At 41.6% G+C, this 23,605-nt stretch overlaps 1 protein-coding gene across 1 annotated transcript in view; it reads right to left on the reverse strand.

Moving 5' to 3' along the window:
• Window positions 1–23,605, reverse strand: part of FRMPD4 (FERM and PDZ domain containing 4) — a 206,960-nt gene that overhangs the window by 5,687 nt on the left and 177,668 nt on the right. Inside the window, exons 10-15 of the mRNA XM_013976686.2 lie at window positions 14,357–14,493; window positions 11,789–11,915; window positions 9,320–9,409; window positions 8,432–8,614; window positions 6,312–6,450; window positions 34–1,101 (exon numbers count right to left, since the gene is read on the reverse strand). Of these exons, the coding sequence (XP_013832140.2) occupies window positions 34–1,101; window positions 6,312–6,450; window positions 8,432–8,614; window positions 9,320–9,409; window positions 11,789–11,915; window positions 14,357–14,493 (1,744 nt within the window). The remainder of the gene's footprint in view (window positions 1–33; window positions 1,102–6,311; window positions 6,451–8,431; window positions 8,615–9,319; window positions 9,410–11,788; window positions 11,916–14,356; window positions 14,494–23,605) is intronic.

The raw sequence follows: 23,605 nt of genomic DNA on the forward strand, positions 1-23,605 counted from the left end.
ATCAGTGAATAAATGTAACAATCGTGAAAGAACCTGAATTGTCACTGGTCTGCGGATCTTCTGACACGGACAGAGCTTCCAGAGCGTCCAGCGTGGAAACGCCAGTGTTATCCAGGCCCGTGTCACACTTGCCCTCGGTGCTGGTGGGCACAGCGTCGATGAGAGACACGGGGATCTCGTCGTTCTGCAGGGTGCTGCCTGGCTCCTTGTCCTCGAGGAAGGAAGCAGCCTGGATCTGAGAGTCCTCCTCGTCAGAACTATCTCTGAAGCCAGGTGGGGGCGCGGCGATGGCCATGTTCAGGGAACGCAACAGAAAGTCATCCTCATTGTCGTCCCCTTCGGGAGGGGGCAAGGACGTGAGGTCGATGATGTCATCGCTTGAGCCGGAGAGGCTGAGGAGGGCCGGCTGGCTCATCTCTCCCACCACGAGGTCCTCCTCACAGCTCACCTCATCCTCGTCCTCCGCGTCATCCGTGTTCTCCGCGTAACAGATGTCGTGCAGCAGGGGCTCCTCTATGCCCTCCGTGGCCTCGAAGTTCTTCACGTCGCCTATGTTTGCATACACAGAATTGGCCATGAACTGGACGCTCTCTGCGTCTGGAGTGAGACCCAGGTTCTTCATGTCGTTGGCACCGCTTATGTAGAGGTTGCTCTGCTTCTCCAGCAGTTCTGGACTCTCGTCCAATAGCCTTTCATAGCCGAGCGTGGGGGCAGTGACCCCCTCATCCAAGGCGAGATCTCCAAAAATAAAGGACACTTTGGCTCCTCTCGGAGACTCCTGTGCTTTCTTAAGAGTTTCTGGGCCTGAGAGGGTCAACAGGGACCGCTGAGCTAGACTTCTGTAGTCTGCCTCACATGGAGCCTCACCCGGCTGGGTCAGCTGCTGGGTCAGCTCATCTGAGTTATAGGTGTTGTCCACATACAAGTGCCGGTGGTGGTCTTTTGGACACAAGGTGCCATCTGGAATCTCAACTGCCTTCTGCTTTGCATCTATGTATGTTATCTGTGCTTCCTGCTCCTCTTCACCAATGAAGGTGGTCATTTGGGGTATACAGTTCCACTCGGGACCAAGCATGTTGTGCTTTCCTTTATTTTCAGTTCCTAAAGAGAAAGAGTCATGCAAAGACACATTACTGTGCAGGCTGGTTTCTGGGTCTCTGTTTCTTAACTTAATGGCTTGTAGCATCACTTTTGTGAATTATGGTTATTGTTCAGCTTTCCAAACAGGGGAGTAGTAGGCTTCAGGTGTAAGGATTTCTTGGTTAGGAGAATTGACACTGCAGAAAATAGAACTGCTACTTGATAAAATAGAATACCATCTGAGAGTAGGGCACTACAGCTTCATTTCTGATCTCTGGTTCTAGTATTTAAAAGACCTTCTTTATGTCTATAGATGTGAATATACAACATACCTTTAAAAAATCCTTAAAGGTGATAGTCCAGTGGGCTGTTATTCCAGGAGAGATTGCCCTTTTCTTTGCAAAGCGAAATCTAACATTTCCCACTTTGCATAGGGAGATGCTGGACTTTTTCCTCATTGAGTTAAGAGAAGGTCAAGGATCCTCATACTTCTACCATGTATTTCAGGAAATATTATGACAATATAATAATAAATATATATATGTACATAATGTATAGTAACACAAACTGTAATACTACATATTGCACTGGTAGTACTAAAACTCCTCTTTAGCCTTTTCCTGTCCTAGTGGGTTTGCATATTTTTACATATGAGTGCCAGCACGCATGCCCATAAACACACATGCACACACAGGCAGGATGTAGAAGGTGGAGCATCGACAAGTCGTGTACTCCTCTCTGCTATTTCTAATACTTTGATGAATTTCCATCTTTATTTGTATCATGAAAACTCCTGAAGATCTGTTTAATGTTCCTCCAGAATTAAAATGGCAAAATCCTAATTTAAACAGCATTGTGTTATTTGCTCTTTAAGGGTCTTCCAATAGAGAATTCTGCTGTGGAAATTCTGCTCTGATATTTACTAAGACAGGGCAGTGAGTCACTGTGTCAATATTGCTTTGTCAATTCCAGAGGTGACATTTTGAGGAAATGTTAGGGCCACATATTCTCCCATTTGTTTCCTTAAATTGCCCTCTGGCCCAAGTTTGATTAATGTCAATATCAGATATATAAGAGATATAGGAAAAATAAAAACAAAAACAGTTTTACTGAAGAGGTTTTGGCTCTCTCCCAAATAGATAATGGACTCAATGTTGAAGAATGTTCCAAGTCATTTCACTCAGTATTTTCATAAATGATATTTTCATGAATACCAAGTAAAGATAAAATTTGAAGACACTGAGTTACACAACAGGCATATTTACATGTGACCTAATAATAAATACACCTGTGGGGGTTCAGCATTGTTTTATTAACAATGACATGAATTATGACTGGCTCTGTGTGTGAGAGTGAGAGTGTGTGTGTGTGTGTGTGTGTGTGTGTGTGACTAATGCAGGTTGTTGTGGGGAGGGAGAGTGGTTGAGCAAGGATGTAAGAGAGCTCTGGGTTTAAACCCAAGGGTTGGCAGATTTTTTTCTGTAAAGGGAGGGCCAGAGAGTAAATATTTTAGGTTTTGTGGGGTCAACAGCTCCATTCAGCAACTACTCAACTCAACTGTTGTAACATGAAAGGAGCCATAGCTAACAAATAAGCAAACAGATGCAGTGACTTCAATGGCGACCCTGCAAAAGTTATGAATGTGACCTTATTTGAAAGGAGTCTTTGCAGATATAAGTAAGGATCTTGAGATGAGATCACCTGGAATTATTTGTGTGGGACTCTAACTCCAATGGAAAGTGTCCTTATAAGAGAAAAGCAGAGGGACACTTGGGCCATACATAGAAGAGGGGGAGGCTGAGTGAAGATGGAGGCAGACACTGCAGTCACGCAGCTACAAGGAATGCAGATGGCTACCCGGAGCCGGAAGAGGCAAAACAAGATTCTCCCCTAGAATCTCTGGAGGGGGCCTGACCCTGCCAGTGCTTGGGTTTTGAACCTCTAGCCCCCCAAACTGTGAGAGAACAAGTTTCTGTTAAGTCCTCAAGCTTTTGGTAATTTGTTACGGCTACTCTAGATATTTAATACAATGTACATGCCTGAGTTTTAATAAAATTTCATTCACAAGAACACGACTTGATCTGCGGGCCATGGTTTGCTGACCCCTGGTTTAGACCAACAAGAAAACTAAATAGGTCAGCAGGCTAAAAGCAATTTAATAAGACTTTCCTAAGGTCCAGAGATGCTTAACTACATAAGTTCAGGGATTTGCAAAGTACTTGAAGGGTTAATTTTCAAGACAGTGAAGAAGAAAGAGGGGTTTACTGTTCCTAGCTAGAGGTCTTGATGAAGGTCTCTGATCAGTTTGAGACAAGAAGAAAACACACACACTCTCTCGGCTTTCTTCTAGAAGGGTGTACTGATTTGGCTTCTGGAATGATCTGGGAGACACAGAAGGATGTCTCCTAAGATGAGCTGGCCTTAACAGACTTCAGACTCTACAGTTTTTTGAGTCTCAGGAGATCGTTGGAGGAATTTCTGAAGAGAAGGGAGGCTTTTCAGCCATTAGAGGAAGCTGAGCTCCGAGCTGCAGCTCTGCTTGGGTCAACCAGTTAGTTGCTTTTTGGAGTGTGCCATCTCTCTCCCTCATCCTCTCTTATTAAACACGTGCATGCATACATGAAGGCTTGTGTGTGCTATTTGGAACATGTGCCCTCACCCTCAGGCTCTCTGTCGAACCAAGAGAAATGACCAAAAGGTTGAAGCTCCATTATTTCCCGATGGTGATATGATACTTTTTGGAACTAAGTTTTTGCCTTATGAAACTTTATTCAACAACACATTGTGAGTTGCTATAAACTGGACAGAACTGAGGCCCCTATTACTGTAACCATCTGTAGAATGGTAGCTTTGGCTTTCCTCTTGCAGCCATATAATCTTAACTGTCCATGGGGAAAAGGTTTGATTTTAACAATACACTTTAGGATTTTAAGATTTTCCAACACAAAAGAAATATGTTAAATTGTGGAACTGCTCTTTGTAATTTCAAAAGTCACAGTTCAATTGCTCTAAATCTCCTTGCTCAATGAAAGCATATGGTCATAAAGATATTCACCACTGAACCCAGCACACACATCCACCTCCTCTTTGATTCAATGTATTTTTAATCAAACAGACACTTCAAGGTGGGTTGGGATGAAATCTGGCTGAAAGTCCCAGTCACCTTCCATCATGCCTTGCTCAACTCTCTGGTTTTCCTTTACCCTTTGACTGTAACTTTTTCCACTCAACAAGCTGTCACAATAAACTGTGTACCAGCCTATCTGTATGTGTGCCTAGCTGCATATTACTATATTTTCAGGGAATAATAATTTTTGTTTCCTGATAAGTTTAAAAGTAGATTTTCCTTCCCTTCTTTTCTCTTCCATTTTCTTTCAAAAACTGACAATGGAATTTGTTCTCCCAGAATATCCTTTTCTTTTAAAATAACTCTAATTATGGAGCCTCTAATTATACATTTTTCATGGCTCAGTATCTCTGACTTGAATGGTAGGCTCTGTCCATCAGCCACATTTACTGACTGTCCACTATAGATAGAGGAAAAGTTCAAACACTGAAGAAAAATACACAAACTATTATACATAGAATGGATAAACAATAAGGTCCTACTGTACAGCATAGGGAACTATATTCAATATTGTGGGATAAACCATAAAGGAAAAGAATGTGAAGAGAATGTATATACATACACACACACACATATAGATATAAATGAATAACTTTGCTGTACAGGGGAAGTTAACACAACACTGTAAATCAACTATACTCTAATAAAATAAATTTCAGAAAACAGTTCTAGAATAAATGAAAACCATCTTCCCTCAAAGAAACTCTCAGTTTAACAGCTACAACCTCCCTTATCTGCACTTTTGGGGCTATTTCTTCTTGTCAAAGGGCTGAGATGAATTATTTGATTTTTGCCATTTCGATGCTTCTGCTAAAAAGGTAATATGATGTCCAGGGTCCCTTCTAGAGCCCCAAGTCCAGGGGTTGGACAATTTCTATGTCTTCCCAAGATAGAAGTCCCAGAACCCTGGACATGAGTCTGACGTGGGAGGAGGCACTTGGCGCCTGGATGTAGGGCTCCTTAATGAGGGGTCAGCTGCTTATAAATTTGGAGGCTCACAACTACTGGGCATTCCATCCTGAATTCTCTGCACCCTGACTTAGCTCTGGGAGAATGAGGCAGTTAAAAATCAGACATAAAGGCTGAGACCTACACCCTTTACAATAATTAAATCACTGCTTTGGAGCTGCTGCTGCCAAGTCACTTCAGTCGTGTCTGACTCTGTGCGACCCCATAGACGGCAGCCCATGAGGCTACCCCGTCCCTGGGATTCTCCAGGCAAGAACACTGGACTGGGTTGCCATTTCCTTCTCCAATGCATGAAAGTGAAAAGGGAAAGTGACGTCGCTCAGTCATGTCCAACTCTCAGCGACCTCATGGGCTGCAGCCTACCAGGCTCCTCCGTCCATGGGATTCTCCAGGCAAGAGTATTGGAGTGGGGTGCCATTGCCTTCTCCACTTTGGAGCTAGATACCATATTTGCCAAATGACATGTGAAAGAAAGTGAAAGTCGTGTCCATGGAACGATGCTACACAGTCCGTGGAATTCTCCAGGCCAGATACTGGAGTGGGTAGTCGTTCCCTTCTCCAGGGGATCTTCCCAACCCAGGGATCGAACCCAGGCCTCTCGCATTGTAGGCAGATTCTTTATCAGCTGAGCCACAAGGGAAGCCCCATGTAAAATGTGATTAAAAAAAACAACATTTTCATTAAAAAAATATTAGAACATATCAGAAGTATTTAGATGTTTTTGTGTTAAATTTGGACATTAGATGCTTTTATGGGTATACTTTTTAATTTTTCAAGAAATATCCTTATTTTGTTATTTTTTGAAATATTAATCACTTTAAAGTAAACAAGTTTGGTCAACATGTCTTAGATCATTCTTTTTAATAATTCAAACCACAACAACAGCATTGTACCAGATTGCTTTGTCATACTAGATTTTGCTTCTGCAGTGCTAACTCACCTCTAGTTTATATCAGCAATACATTGTCTGGTCTCAAAATATGGAATCCTTTACTTCTCTCTCTTCCTATATTAGCCTGTACAACTATAATGATTAAATCTGCTCATCTCTCCTTAAAAGGAAACATCCTTATTACTGTTGTCAGTTGGCATGGGGAAGGGAGGTCGGTGCCTCCTGAGTTTGGGAAGAGAATACCTGTGTCCTGGGTCCCTGCATTTTTCTTGTTGGCCATGTTAAATATTGACCTCCTGGAATCCACAAGCAGACGGTAGTATCCAGCCGTTAAGCAGGCCAGGTTCATGGCGTCTGAAGACTCCATCAGGAGCGTGATGGGCTACACAGAAGAGAACGCTTTGGTTAAAACATCCCCCCTTAATAACCTCCCTCAAGTGACAACAGTGACATTTGTGTTTATGAAGTGTGAACAAACGAACTTTTGGAGTGACTGTTTCATTGGAGAAACACAAATGAGGGAAAGGTCAGGCATAACAGACAGCCTGACTGAAAAAAGTTCAGGTGACACCATTTTGAAAGTCTAGACATTTGGAGTCTTTTCCAAGTTATCTTGGGTTAAAACAAATAACACTGGTTTTGTTTCAAATCGTTAATCTTTTTAAAAGTCACAGGTAAGGAGTCAGTTAACAGATACGAATTCACTATCTGAAAAAAAATCACAGGAAGACTAAGTTTGGGTGAAAATTTGTGTTGAATTGAAGTAAAAATCAAGTGGAAATTACTGTTAAGACTGAATGAAAAGTGTTGAAGAGATCCAGGAAAAGGATACTTCTAAAAGAAATTGTAAATTCACAGGGAGGGGAAAATAGACATAGGATTTGAGAAAAGGCCTTGCCCCAACTTTCTGGAAACATAATTGGCCAAGGATCTTGGGCATACGGGGAAGCAACTATCCTCATTGAGAAAGGAAGGGTGGATATGCTGGTGTGTTCTTGTTGAAAAAGAGAGAAAGTGAGAGGAAAATAAGGGAGCAAGAAAAAAGCAGACAACCGGAGAGGCACAGAAGCAGCGAGATGACAGGTCCCTTGCTTTCACTGCCAGGGGCAGGGCACTGGCCAGGACGGTGGCCTTGGGTGATGAAACCTAACTTCCGCCGCAAGGCCCTGATCAACTCGACTTGCTGCCTTTTCCTTCCATTTCAATGGCAGTCTCCCTCCAAGCAGCCCTGCAATTCTTTTATATAAACAGGAACCCATCCACAGGGTCTTGTCACCTCCTTCTGTTTGAGATGGATTATCCCTGTTATCAGGTCTGTGATGACTGCACCCGATACACCCATTCTTCTGCCCCTTTTACATGACAGGCTATATTGCTCTTAGCATCTTTGGTCATGGACCAGGACAGGTGTGCCAAGTCTCCCCTTGGACATTCGTTGCCACGAAGTCAAGTGCAGTGCCCTGGATTCAGCCCATGAAACACCATGGGCCATGGCCGGCGTGCCTGAGCTCCACGCTCTCCCTTGATGTGTCCCTTCTGTTGTGTAGAAGCCCATTTCCACGTTCTCCTCTACTCTTAATCTGCCCCTCCCACAGCACTGGGGGTGGGGGTGAAGCTGGGAGTGGGTCCTTCCCCCATTCTCAGAACACGACTTCTCACGGTTCAACCTGTTTCCTCTGTGGACTCACTGGGCCTTTTCTCTACAGAAACGTCACATACATTAATGCTGCCCAAATCCAATGACTCATCTATGACTGGGACAAGACGGCGGGGACAGGGGACCTGGATTGCTTCCTGTCAACTTCTGTTTGGGGAGGAAATGTCTGCCCTCTGAGGACAAACTCAGATGGCTGTTTCCAGTGAAATGGCCTTGATATTCAAGGGGCCAGATGTTCAGCCACCACTAATTGCTACAGCGTGAAAAGACAGATTGACTGAAATACTTAGTCTTTCCAAAAGAATGAGCACATATGCATGCTACATCAAAAAGGGAATGGCCAATCTAAACAAAGTTGGGAAGACTCTCCCTGACTCTCTACATAAGAATCACATATTCTAGAAAGTAAGCAGGGAAACATTTCCCCTACTCCCCATCACTCTGGAGCCAGACAGGACCTTAGACCCAAACTCATTTGCTTTCTCATATAGAACTGAAGAGATGGAGCTCAGAGAAAGAAAGGGACTTGTCCCCTAATCACAGAGCCGTCTAGTGAGGACTGGAGCCCTCATGTCTGAGTTGAGTGGATTTTTTCTTTACCCATTTCACCACTGATGGGCTGCACAGGTTGAAATTTTGCTTGCTTTGTAAATATCAGAAGCACTATCAGGAAGCAAGGTCATATGTCAATATCTGAAAGACTTACCTTCACGTCCAGGACATGGAGCTCCACCCTCACCAAGCTCTCCTCTTCAGTAAACATCTCGATCCTGTTGACATGGCTGAAGTCAGCTAAAAGAGCCACCAGATTGGTTTTGGTGTTTATGACATGGCTTATGCCATAGCGAGGTCCCACCAAGAGGGTCACTTCTGAGCGCTTTTCTGCCTGCTGAGAAAGACATGTCCACAAAATTTTAAAAATACCAGACCTCTGGCAATTCCCTGGTGGTCCAGTGGTTAAAACTCCATGCTTTCACTGCCCGTGGTCCAGGTTCCATCCCTGGTTGGGGAACTAAGATTCTGCAATTTTTATGATGTGGCCAAAACAAATAAATAAATAAAATAACAATGAAAATGCTCTGAAGCACCAGGCATAGTTGAACCTGAGAGTCTGTTTTTCTAAGATCACATTTTCTTTAGAAAGTATTCCCAGGTTATATTGTATTAAATCATCCAATTAGAAGAACCAGATATATGATTACAGCAAGGCTCTGATAAATTATGAATAATGTAGGAAGTAAATGTTATCATAGCATGCATATTCATTATCATGAGAGGCTATCAGAAATGAGGATTTTTTTTTCTTTTTCAAATCATTCTGGTCCAATGATTTAAAAGGAGGCCATTGTGAGAGTGCACCAATTCTCTTAGCTCTTCATGTTTCCTTTTCTGGGGCATTCTGCAGTGGTGTTATCTAGCTTAACATTTCTTCTGATATTTTCAGACTAGGGTGCAGTCAATTAGAAATGAGGGCTGGAAAAGATTCACAGCTGATTTGCTTTTGTCATCAAAGGCAGCTCATTCAAGACAGCCTAGGCAGTGATATTTTGAAGGCTTCTGTGACTTCCACAAAAAAGCAAGAAAAAGAAATTACCACTAATGTTGCCTTGAACACACGGCCCCCATACAGTCGGAGGTCACTGAGGAACTTGAGATAATGGACCTTGGCTTGCAGTGCAGAGAGCTGAGGAGAGAAAAGAAACCGCAGGTGTTCACTCCATCAGGTGTGATTTTGTTTCTGCTGGAGACTAGCCGAAAGTAAAGGCAAATGAGAAGGGTGCTACTACTGCCAGCAGATGGGGTGTGACAAGGGCTCTTCATGAAGAATGAAAGTAAGCTGATCAAGGGCTGTAACAGGACATCTAGCTTAAATATTTTTTTATTGGCGGGGGGCGGGGGGGAAGTATAGATATGCTGAGCCAGGGCATTCAACAAGTCAGAACAAGATAATAAAATTCTCCACTGAAATGGGGTGTGCAGAGTTTGTGGGAGCTCTTTTGAATACATACCTTCGATCCATAGAAAGCCTTTTAAACAGGCTCTACCATCCCATGTTGTTTCTTCCAGTCTTTGTAAGATTTTAGGGAAAATGAGCTTTTTGAGCATCATTGTGGAAATGTTTTAAATTCCTATCTAAGTCTCTAGTAATGTAATTCTAAGAATCTAGCGAGTTTCATAAATGATTGACAAATGAAATTTTATCCAGTAAAATTGATCCTTAAGAAGACTTAAAAATGCAGATTCCCATATCCTAAAAAATACTTGATTGAAAAAGTCCACATTTCAATGTAAAATATGATATAAAACTACTATATAAATATAAAATAGATAAACAACATGGTCCTACTGTGGAGAATAGGGAACTACATTTAATCTTCGTAATAATCTATAATGGAAAAGAAACTGAAAACATATATATACACACACATATATGTATAATTGAATCACTTTGCTGCATACTTGAAGCATTTTAGATTAACTATATTTCAATAAATCTTTTTTAAATTAAAAAAAATGAAAGAAAGAAAAAAAGTCCACATTTCATAACAAATGTTCCAGAAGAGTTTGTTAGGGGTGAAATTTTCCAACAAGGTGCAGAATATCAAGTGGCAAGGGCTGTAAAACTCTGTTTTCAACTGCAGATAACTTGCCAACTCATTTGTTAACTGTACCTCAACGCGCTATCCTTCATATAATTGTAATTTAGGACCAATCATCCAGCCTACTCCTTTCAAAAATCCAAAGCACTTTGCAAATTGATGCGAAAGCAAACCTCTCACTCTTAACTAGAAAAAATGACCTTTATAGAAGGACATTGATCGACCAATCTTAGAGCCGTTATCCAAATTATTACAAAACCAGTGGGCCAGGCTTGAGGGAAAAAAATCACACCAAGTCAATTAAAAGAAAAGTAGCTTTGGGCAAATCAGAATTGACATTTAGAACATCTTGACCCACGACATCCTACTATATTTCCATAGGCTGAATACTTACGGAAACTGAGAAGTAAGTCAAAGGTGACTGGTAGTGTGTCGAACTTGATTACATGTTTAAAAATAGTCATTGGGGTGATGAGGGAGCAGAAATAAGTATGTGTTAGCCAATAAAAAGGACTTAAAACCAGATACTAAGATCAAGAAACTACCCACAGAAATAATTTGTACTCCAGTCACACATATATCGATGGCTAATATCATTGAGAAAATGTTCTTGGGTTGGCAGGCTGCCTTCAGTTTTACAGTTTACATAAGGCTACTTCTCTCTCTAGTTTCTAAAACCTTTTGCTTTTTATTACCAATAAACATAACTTTCTATTCTGACCAACAGTATGTTTTTAAATGTTCTTTCTGTTTCTTCTGCTCGATTAAAAAAAACAAAAGATTTTAACGCTAATGATGGTGAGTGACAGAACTGAACTTATCTTCTCTCTGAAAGTACAGTTCAGGTCAGTGGTTGTCAATTGGGATGATTTGGACAAAATCTGGAGACATTTTTGTTTGTCATGATTGAGGGGATGGGTGCTGACATCTCATGGATAGAGACCAGAGATAATGCTAAATATCACAGTGTGCAGGACAGCCCTTCTCCCCAACCAAAAATTATCTGATCCCAAATGTCAAGAGAGCCAAGGGAGAGAAACTTCGGTTTAATTAATGTGGCATCAAGTCTGCAGGGACCCTTACTGACTGCTGTGCACTTAAGCTGGTCTGAGTGGTATGCAAAACTATGAGGAAAACATGAAATTATTTGGCAATTCTGTCCTCTAATCCCAAGGTCTTAGAGGCTTTGCAAGGTTCTCCTGCATGCACATGTGAATGCGCACAAACTGTACAATAAGGAGTCTATAGTGTGCAAGGAATAAAGAGGTCTCCATAAGAATACTTTCTTTTCATTAGTCTTAGAAACATGTGAATAGTTAAAGTAAGAGAAGGTTATATAGTGTTACAGCTTCTGAAAATCTGGTGCTGAGTATTTTATTCATGGGCTAATTTTAAACATTTAAAAAAATGCATGCAAGCTCTCTCTTTAAAATCCATTTTCTATTAAGATGCAAATGTGATACCTTTTTACCGGGTGGTACCAAGTTTTGATTTGCTTTGACAAGGTGTGAAAGTGCTTTCTTTATGTTCTTCTCTTTCATGCTTTGCAGCACAGCAGAGGGAAGAAAAGTCTCTAATCCCCATTCTTTTCTGCAATAAAGAGCAGATCTTTAATTTCACATTCTCGTGATGATTAGTTATCTAAGACAAAATGGCGCTCTGATGTTTGTTGGAACAAGCGAATTCTTAGGAAGGCAGAGAATGGAGACAAGTCCCCAATTAGGGAAGCAACCTTTAATTTACACTCAGGAAACATACTATTTGATCATTAATCCATATGTTTGCATTTTAAAAGAAATATATTCCTCACTGTCCAGAAAGGAGCATTTGGGATCAATGGAAATTGAAGAGACACTTTATCCATCACACCTCTGAGTCTCTTAAAAACTCATTGACATGTCTGAGTTTGTACTTCCAACAACTTTTCCCCATCCCTTTGTTTATTCTCATTGTCACCTCCCCCTGTCCGCCCACGGTCGTCTTTCTCTATTCCCTTAGAAGGATGAGTATACTTCCTTCATGGTTCCAAACCATTCTTTCCTCCCCATCTCTCTCACCAATGGTGATTTCTTTAGAAACACACAATCCTCTTTTCTCCCACCCAGATAATGTCTATCTAACTCCTTCCATCAATAGTTCTTGTTGAGGTGGGTAGCGGGTTTCCAGTATGGAGTCAGGGTAGGATTTAGGACCCTTAAGTGTGTTCGGTACTGAAAGGGAGATGTAACCATCTCTCATAGGTGTGGCTATACTAGGAAAAAACAAACAATGGGACTGGGTTAGTATATTCTTGCCAAGAATCTAGTTCTCCAACAATGACTAGAATCCTATCCTAAGACGGTTTCATGTTTTGAATTCTAGGAAATTTATCCTGATCGGTCATGTGCCCAACCAGTATCTTCTAAATTATATGAAGACTTTTGAGACGGTTCTGGTTATTTCTCCTGCTCCAGATTCTCTCTAAAGAAGAGTAGGAAGTCAGCCTCCCTCCACTTGCCCATTCACATGCTTTTCCCTAGTTAAGATGGTATTTTTCATGATCATCACTTGCTTCCTCCTCCTTCTCCTCAACTTGTACTTATTTTCGTCCATCATTTGGCACTTCTTATGGGCTACCTTGTAATTCTACTTATATCATTATTTTACATTCTATGTCTTGTCTTTATAATTAGATCACAAATTCTTCAAAGGTTAAGATAACAATTTATACTTATTACTATTTTCTTTTCTCCTAGTAGAAATATCATACAAAATACTCAGTGAACATTTGTTGTGTGAATGAATTAATTAATGAGAACATTAATTAATCATCACAGGCTCTGCAAGATTCTTAGGCAAGCTAGATATCTCTGGAAGTTTTTGACTGTACCATGTCCAACCTGGTAAAATGTGGGTACAGAGTAGGAACAGAGATGCATTTTGGTTGTCTGAAAATCATCGCAAGTTGTGCAGGCCACATTTTCAAATGGGATCCAATTTCATCTGTCCCCAAAAACCTCAGAAAGGGGATTGAGTGAGGGTGTGAAGAGATCCACTTGGGTGTGAGACCTCTTTGTGAGCTGAATCTCTCTTGGCTTTCAGAGAAACTAAGAGAGAAAGAAACAAACCATCTGCAAAAAGAAGTGCACTGAGATTGGAAGGCCTATGCTTCTCAAACTGCACACAAGGATCTGTCCCTAGGCAGCAACAGGACAACTGAGAATGGCAAGATGAGGGCGTTGGGAGTCCACAAGCTGGAAGCTCTCATCTTCCCCCCAAAAGGCTCTCAAGCCTGCTGAGAAGAAGCCATTTTGCTGTGTGGGAGGGTCAGCCTGCCACTGTGGAACCTGGGAAGGCTTGGCAGGCAGCTAGCCCATAGGAAACTTCTTTGGGATGGAGGGTTTCAATCAGCCATATGCCACTTGGAGGTGGAATAGACACTAAGGCTTTCAGTGTTACATGAAGATGAGGTGGATTATGACTCAAAACCTTATTTTCATATGGCACTTTGATCATCCGAAGGTAATCTCTGGCTATGCACACCATTTTCTAAGCACAGTTCTTCAAATGATCACACAAACAACAGTGCAATGTGGAGTCCTACTGCCTTGCTTCAAATCCTACCCTCCCTGCTTAATAGCCAGTGTGGTTTGGATAAATTACTTAACTATTCTCAGCTTGCTCATCTGTAAAACGGAGCGACAGTTCTACACTTTTCATAGGGAGGTTGCGGGAATCAAATAGCTTAATGTCTGAAAAGTGCTGAGACCAGACCTTGGCTTGGAGCCAAGTTCATTTGGGAATTTTAAAATGTATGCTTCATTTGCAATGTGACCTTCAATTTAACCATAATTCTCTGAAGGTCGATTACAGAAGAAATGGTCTCTTCCACCGAAAACGAACAGAACATTCATATATTTTGTCTCTGGTTAACAGATGCTCTGCCACAAACAAGATCAATTTTGGAAACGGACATACACATCAAAAATACCCTTGGGCATTAAGGAGACAGCATCTTTGTCTTCAAAATGGTTCGGAGAGTCAGCACTTACTCGATGTACTTGAGAGAGATTTTTTGCGTTTGCTTGGTGGTCACGGTTGCGATGTACATTTGCAGTGCTGCCAGCCTCAGGGCTATGTCATATTTCAGCTCCGGCCCAAACCTCTCCTGAACGACATCGTTACAACTCTGAAAAGACACCAGCAGAGGGCGCAGCTTGTCAAAGGATGCATCATGTCGCCTTAGAGTGACACGCGTTTCTTCTGTGTCCACGTGAAAGTGAAGTGACTGTGTTAGTCACTCAGTTGTGTTCGACTCTTTGCGACCCCCACGGACTGTAGTCCACCCGGCTCCTCTGTCCATGGAATTCTCCAGGCAACAATACTGGAGTGGGTTGCCATTCCCTTCTCCAGGGGATCTTTCTGACCCAGGGATTGAACCTGGGTCTCCTGAATTGCAGGCAGATTCTTTACCATCTGAGCCACCAGGGAAGCTGCTTGGAATAGAGTCAGTATTTAAGTATACGCACACAGACCACACAAACATTGAACATTCATCACGAGCGAGCTGCTAATTAAATATTTAGCTTTTTGTAAAAATAACGAGGAATTTAGGAATGGAATTCCCAAACACAGGTGTCACGACTGAAAATGTGAAACCCTGGTAGCATGATGCGGCTTGTGGAGCTAGACTATCGGGATTGGAATCCTGGGTTCCAATCCTCTTTCTCCATTTTCACCGTGTGACCTTGGGGAAGCCCCTTAATTGTTCTGTACCTCAGTTTCCTCTTCTGTGACTTGGGGATAATACTCCCCATTCACTGAGTTGTGACGAGGATTAAATGAGTTAACAAGATAAAGCCCTTAGAACTCCATCTAATAAATCAGAAGCTCTCATACATGTTAAGAGCTGTCATCATCAACATCACCCTCTTCCTAGCATCCAGAGAGGCTTCAGGGAGGCAGAATTAGAAGGCGATGGAGAGCAGCAGCTCTGGACCTACACCTGCTTGGGAGTCCTGGCTTCACTATGGCTACTTCTGTGTATAACCTTCAAGTAGTTAACTTTGCTCTTGCAGCCTCAGTTTACTCATCTGTACAATGGGAATTCATACTAACAACGTGGCCAGAGTAGGCAGGGGGGTGAGGATGTGAGATGCACACTTTGTCACAGTGCCTTGGTGCATTCAGTGGGGGGTGGCTCTTGAAATTGCCAGTCCGTTCCAGTGGGGAGAGCCCTCACTGTGACTTTGAGGGAGTCTCTTGGCTTTACTTTGTTCACATGTAAAAGGGCAACACCTAACTCACAGGGTTTGGGGTGAGCATCAGATTGAAGAGGTGCTAAGAGGGTGCTGTAACATGCCAAGCCCTCCAGGACCGCACGGTTTGAGGGTGCCATTCTTACTTCCTCATGGATCAAACACTGAACCAAATGGTGATGAGAAACATCGTCCCGTATAAGCATGTGTGTTTACTTATCTTTGTTATGGGAAACTAAACTCTTGGGCTAAAAAATACAGCCTCTTTCTCCCTTCTTTTATTCTTCGCCTTGCCTCCCAAAAGATTTCAAACGGAAAACTGTATCAGGACTTGGTTGGCTCCTTTCTGAGTAAGTACATTTATGACCACTTCATGCATTGATTTGACTGAATGGGAACATGTACTCTTGCAAAGGTCCATCTAGTCAAGGCTATGGTTTTTCCAGTGGTCATGTATGCACGTGAGAGTTGGACTATAAAGAAAGCTGAGCGTCAAAGAATTGATGCTTTTGAACTGTGGTGTTGGATAAGACTCTTCAGAGTCCCCTGGACTGCAAGGAGATCCAACTTGTCATTCCTAAAGGAAATCAGTCCTGAATATTCATCAGAAGGACTGATGCTGAAGCTGAAACTTCAATACTTTGGCCACCTGATGTGAAGAACCGACTAACTGGAAAAGACCCTGATGCTGGGAAAGATTGAAGGCAGGAGGAGAAGGGGATGACAGAGGATGAGATGGTTGGATGGCATCACCCACTCAATGGACATGAGTTTGAGTAAACTCTGGGAGTTGGTGATGGATAGGGAGGCCTGGCGTGCTGCAGTCCATGGGGTTGCAAAGAGTCAGACACGACTGAAGGACTGAACTGAACTGATGGTTTCTGCCCTTCGAATACCTCCCCATGCCGCTCTGGCGCTATGGAGGTATGCCCTGCCCACCTGCTCTGGCTGTCTGCCTCTCAACCCACCCCTCACCCCCAAGAGTGAAGCCACATTCCCTCCCCTCCATTCTTCATATGCTTTTCCTTCTCCACTTCTCATTAAAAGTCTACATCTATCTGGACTGGACTGCACTCTGGTTGGAAATGGGTGTGATTAGAGGCAGGAGACAGGGTGGCTCTGAAGGAAGACAGCCTCTGGGAGCAATTCCAAGCTGCCATTTTGTTTTTGTGGCCTTAGATTTACCAGTTATTTCCAAGAGCTCAGGACTGTCCACAATGGGGCACCATGCATTTCAGGGTCCAATTAGGGTCATTTTGAGGGATAGGGTGCCAGGCCATAACAGGCATTCAAAGAACCAGTTTTTTTTTTTTTTTTATAAATTACTTTATTTTAGGACTGCTAAAAGGACTTGCCCGACAGATGTGAAACAGGATTTTAGCATAGAATTTAGAGACAAAAGGTCCAAGTGGGATCCTAGGCTCTTTCAACCACTAATCAAATGACTTTGGACCTGGCATTCCATCTTTCTTGAGTCTCAGTTTTCTTATCTGAAAAAAAAAAAATTAAGCTAACAACAGCTAACTCTCAAGGTTGCTAGTATACCTGTGAGGATGTTTCATGATACGGACTGTGCTTTATAAAGGTGAGTCATCACTATCACTTCTCAGAATTGCAACCGAGGTTGTTGTTTCCCACTCCTGTATTTAACCAGACTTCTGGATGAATTTTTTTGTCTAGGTGATTAGTCACTAATTACATTATATAATTAGTTCAGACTGATCCCAGAGAACTACTGTGACATATGACTTATACATATTTTTGGTACAAATTATTCATTTATTACTCTCAAGTGCATTATTTAAAATAGTTACGCATGCAAATGGCAGTCGCTGATTTGCTTAACAGAGATCTCAACAGACTCCACTTTAGACCTACAAAAATTCATTTATAATGAACATGTGAGATACTAAAAAAAAAATACTGCTAAAGTGTTTGAACACATTTTGTAACCTGATTATCCTGTTTACCAATTGGTGTACCATCTTTTTAAAAACTAGATGGTGGACAGTAAAATGTCAGCAGAGCTTATTATAATTATGAATTAGAAGAGTCTGGATTATTAGGGCTTAGTGTTATTAGATATGCTAAAATCTGTAAAATACTTCAAGGTCCATTAATGGTTAAGACATTTCTATATATTATCACTACTGAAACCTCTGTGGTCATTGTCATGGCTCACCTCATCAATGGCCACTGCCCTCAGTAAGAGCTCACTAAGTTGAATTGATTTTTGGCTGTGTAATGTGATAGACACTGTTTCTATTTCCTCTTTTGTTCTCTAGGCTAATTTTATTGCATCCTTTTAGTACCTTAAAATCAACACTTGGGACATAGAATCATTTGCAGATCCATGGACTCATGCTAGACACATACATAATTTTAGACAGACTACATGTTGTATGATACAAGGTATTTTGAAACAGGGGTCTAAGTCCAAGAAATTTTCATTTCCTGTTCTCAGTGAAGGATAAATGAGATGATGATAGATTAATTTTGGTCTCTATCACCCACCATAACATGGTCCCCACCCCCGCCCCACCACCCATCACTGGCTACTCCTTGAAGGAATAGCTAATCCACCAGCCAAGCAACACACAAGGTAAGAAAGCAGAAATATCTTCAGTCTTCAGCTAGTCCCAGGGCAAGAGTCTCAGCAGGTTTTCCTGTTCTCAGGACAGTTCCACAGGTATAAAGGATGTATCTTTGGAATAAGAAAGATCTCCATGAACTGCATTAGATTTGAGTAAACAGACTTAAATAGAACCATGCTTAGCAGTACTCCCAGGGTACTTAAAAGGTCTCCCCTCCCCAAGACAAACACAACTGTGTTCTTCTTTTAGAAATGCAATAAATTTGTGATGTTTAAAACAGAAGCCGAGTAAATGGTTTTAAAGCATCATCTTGTTAATGGGATGAGTATATAATTATAGAGAATGACAACTGAATGCATATCGCGTTCTACAGCCATGCACTGATAGGCACCTGTAACTATGTATTTGCAACTAATAAGCTTAAAACATAGTATATGTGATGTGAGTTGCAGTGGCAGAGCCCTGGGTCAGTTCTCAGTAGTAATATGGGGAACATGCAGTAACAGGTCAGCTGAGAATCAGGCTGTCCCGTGGACTCAGGTCTGGGTTACCTGGCCTTTGGGGAAAAGGGAATATTGTTGAGGGGTCCAGGGAACCAAAGTTTAACATTTAAGGAAGCCGAACTCATGGCAGTTCATTGATCTGGATAGAAAATGGAGTGAAGTGCACCGCACATCTATTTGGAGTAGGATTACCTTTTCCTGATGATTGTGGGTTATCTACATGAACAGTAAACATCCTCAGTTCAGTTCAGTTCAGTCGCTCAGTCGTATCTGACTCTTTGCAACACCATGAATCACAGCACGCCAGGCTTCCCTGTCCATCACCATCTCCCAGAGTTCACTCAGACTCACGGCCATCGAGTCAGTGATGCCATCCAGCCATCTCATCCTCTGTCATCCCCTTCTCCTCCTGCCCACAATCCCTCCCAGCATCAGAGTCTTTTCCAATGAGTCAACTCTTCGCATGAGGTGGCCAAAGTACTGGAGTTTCAGCTTTAGCATCATTCCTTCCAAAGAAATCCCAGGGCTAATCTCCTTCAGAATGGATTGGTTGGATCTCCTTGCAGTCCAAGGGACTCTCAAGAGTTTTCTCCAACACCACAGTTCAAAAGCATCAATTCTTTGGTGCTCAGCCTTCTTCACAGTCTAACTCTCACATCCATACATGACCACTGGAAAAATCATAGCCTTGACTAGACGGACCTTCAGTTCAGTTCAGTTCAGTTCAGTCGTTCAGTCGTGTCCGACTCTTTGCGACCCCGTGAATCGCAGCACATCAGGCCTCCCTGTCCATCACCATCTCCCGGAATTCACCCAGACTCACGTCCATTGAGTCAGTGATGCCATCCAGCCATCTCATCCTCGGTCGTCCCCTTCTCCTCCTGCCCCCAATCCCTCCCAGCATCAAAGTCTTTTCCAATGAGTTAACCCTTCGCATGAGGTGGCCAAAGTACTGGAGCCTCAGCCTCAGCATCATTCCTTCCAAAGATATCCCAGGGCTGATCTCCTTCAGAATGGACTGGTTGGATCTCCTTGCAGTCCAAGGGACTCTCAAGAGTCTTCTCCAACACCACAGTTCAGAAGCATCAATTCTTCGGCACTCAACCTTCTTCACAGTCCAACTCTCACATCCATGCATGACTACTGGTAAAACTATAGCCTTGACTAGACGGACCTTAGTTGGCAAAGTAATGTGTTTGCTTTTGAATATGCTATCTAGGTTGGTCATAACTTTTCTTCCAAGGAGTAAGTGTCTTTTAATTTCATGGCTGCAGTCACCATCTGCAGTGATCTTGGAGCCCAAAAAAATAAAGTCTAATACTGTTTCCACTGTTTCCCCATCTATTTCCCATGAAGTGATGGGACTGGATGCCATGATCTTCGTTTTCTGAATGTTGAGCTTTAAGCCAACTTTTTCACTCTCCACTTTCACTTTCATCAAGAGGCTTTTTAGTTCCTCTTCACTTTCTGCCATAAGGATGGTGTCATCTGCATATCTGAGGTTATTGATATTTCTCCTGGCAATCTTGATTCCAGCTTGTGTTTCTTCCAGCCCAGCGTTTCTCATGATGTACTCTGCATATAAGTGAAATAAGCAGGGTGACTATATACAGCCTTGACGTCCTCCTTTCCCTATTTGAAACCAGTCTGTTGTTCCATGTCCAGTTCTAACTGTTGCTTCCTGACCTGCATACAGATTTCTCAAGAGGCAGGTCAGGTGGTCTGGTATTCCCATCTCTTTCAGAATTTTCCAGTTTCTTGTGATCCACACAGTCAAAGGCTTTGGCATAGTTAATAAAGCAGAAATATATATTTTTCTGGAACTCTCTTGCTTTTTCCATGATCCAGCGGATGTTGGCAATTTGATCTCTGGTTCCTCTGCCTGTTCTGAAACCAGCTTGAACATCAGGAAGTTGACGGTTCACGTACTGCTGAAGCCTGGCTTGGAGAACTTTGAGCATTACTTTACTAGCGTGTGAGATGAGTGCAATTGTGTGGTAGTTTGAACATTCCTTGGCATTGCCTTTCTTTGGGATTGGAATGAAAACTGACCTTTTCCAGTCCTGTGGCCACTGCTGAGTTTTCCAAATTTGCTGGCATATTGAGTGCAGCACTTTCACAGCATCATCTTTCAGCATTTGAAATAGCTCAACTGGAATTCCATCACCTCCACTAGCTTTGTTCATAGTGATGCTTTCTAAGGCCCACTTGACTTCACATACCAGGATGTCTGGCTCTAGATGAATGATCACACCATAGTGATTATCTGGGTTGTGAAGATCTTTTTCGTACAGTTCTGTGTATTCTTGCCACCTCTTCTTAATATCTTCTGCTTCTGTTAGGTCCATACCATTTCCATCCTTTATTGAGCCCATGTTTGCATGAAATGTTCCCTTGGTATCTCTAATTTTCTTGAAGAGATCTCTAGTCTTTCCCATTCTGTTCTTTTCCTCTATTTCTTTGCATTGATTGCTGAGGAAGGCTTTCTTATGTCTTCTTGCTATTCTTTGGAACTCTGCATTCAGATGCTTATATCTTTCCTTTTCTCCTTTGCTTTTCGCCTCTCTTCTTTTCACAGCTCTTTGTAAGGCCTCCCCAGACAGCCATTTTGCTTTTTTGCATTTCTTTTCCATGGGGATGGTCTTGATCCCTGTCTCCTGTACAGTGTCACGAACCTCATTCCATAGTTCATCAGGCACTCTATCTATCAGATCTAGGCCCTTAAATCTATTTCTCACTTCCACTGTATAATCATAAGGGATTTGATTTAGGTCATACCTGAATGGTCTAGCGGTTTTCCCTACTTTCTTCAATTTAAGTCTGAATTTGGTAATAAGGAGTTCATGATATGAGCCACAGTCAGCTCCTGGTCTTGTTTTTGTTGACTGCATAGAGCTTCTCCATCTTTGGCTGCAAAGAATATAATCAATCTGATTTTGGTGTTGACCATTTGGTGATGTCCATGTGTAGAGTCTTCTCTTGCATTGTTGGAAGAGGGTGTTTGCTATGACCAATGCATTTTCTTGGCTAAACTCTGTTAGTCTTTGCCCTACTTCATTCCACATTCAGCTCTAAATACCATAGTCTCCTCCAAAGAGGTGGGACACATTTAACAGTGTGAGTGCCCTCATTGGTTGAAATATTCCAGTATGTTCTGCTTTTCTTCTCCCACTTAATTTCTGCTCTCCAGGGCTTATTGCTACTTAATTTGTCACTATTCCTAACCTCTGACATTTATCTTTTCTACATCTCTCTGCCAACTTCTATTTTCTTTTCACACCCAACTTTTTAAAGATCACAAAAGCTTTGCAGTGTACAAGTAAATACTAGGAATAGTAAAAAAAATACCAGTTTATCAACTACCCAGAGTAAAGGAATATTTCTTTTCTTTTTCCTACATTCTTTGCTTTGTATTTCTTACTTAGGGCTCCAGCAACCTTTGACTTAACAGATATCCCCTAGCCAAAGAGAGCAGCATTTTTTTTACCTCCTTTTTCTGTTGGGGGAAGGTTACATTAAGGTTTACAACCTTTTTGAGTAATTCTAATGTATATGCTTAAGTATTAGGTAAGTGGGTTCTTACTGTTTAATGTGATTATATTGGTAATTTAAGAGTAATGGGAAGCAGTTATAGAGAAATATAGGAATATTGCCTAAATATCAAGTGGATCAATTCCCTTTGGGACTAACTAGGAAAGATTCTCATTTCTGGAAGCCTTATTTTTTAAAAAATTATATCCCAGAATCAGACAGAGACTGCAAAACATACTATCTTCTTAAAGTTTTACTGCCTTGAAATTAGTAATTCTACTACAATGAATACCATGATGTTTTAGAACAATCTAAGCACCAAATAAATGAATGAACAAAATACATAAATAAAAGAGAAGGGAATTCTTACAGGAGAATGCCAATGAATAACTGAAGAAGAAATAATGGAATTAGGCAAATCATTTTCAACCATTACAATAATAATATTATTATGATTTGGGCAAGCATCATCAATGAATACTAAAATGAACAGGTGAAATGATAAAAAGGGAGTTGCAAAGTGACTTTCTGCAAAGTACTTATTAACTAGAAAAGGGAAAGTAGTAATTTCTGGAAAACATCACTTAATGCTTATGTTGACAAGAGTCAATGTGTAAAACTTCCTAGAAAAAAAAAGAGGCAGTGTGAACCTTACCACAAAGGGGACAGAATGATACCCTGTGCTTCCTGATACAATGCACTACAGAGGGCGTGGAGTCACTTGTGTTGCTTTTCTGCCCCCAGTGCAGAGCTGCATCTAATCACGAGAAAACATCAGAGAAACCCAAATTGAGGGATTTCTACAAAATAACTGATCAGCATTCTGCAAAACTGTCAAGGTTGTGAAAATTAAAGAAAGGCTGAGGTGAGGCATGCTCCAGATTGAAGGAGACTAAAGTGGCATGCCAACTAAATACAAAATGAGATCCTGGAGTGGATCCTACACTAGAAAAAAATTGATATAGCGGACAGTTTTAGGACAATGGGCAAACTTTGGATATAAAACTGTAGATCACATAATGGAAATGTATCAGTGTCACATTTGCTTATTTGGTTAATTGTGTAATGATTATATTGGAAAATGTCCTTGTTACTACAAAATACACTAACATATTTTGGGGTAAATGAGTATGGTTTTAGTAACTGACATTCATATGGTTTAGAAAAAATATTGTGTGTGGTGGGGGCCGAGGAGAATGTGTGCACACACTGAAGATAAGAATAATGTGGTATAGTGGGAATAACTGGTGAATCTAGGTGACGGATATGAGAGAGTTCATCTACTACTCTTGCCATTTTTTCACAAGGATGAAATCAAAATCAAGTGAAAATTTTAAAAGCACTATGGAACTTTACTCAATATTTTATAATAACCTATAAGGCAAGAGATCTGAAAAAGTATATATATATATATC

Source organism: Capra hircus, assembly GCF_001704415.2.
Source record: "Capra hircus breed San Clemente chromosome X unlocalized genomic scaffold, ASM170441v1, whole genome shotgun sequence".
Lineage (NCBI taxonomy): Eukaryota > Metazoa > Chordata > Mammalia > Artiodactyla > Bovidae > Capra > Capra hircus.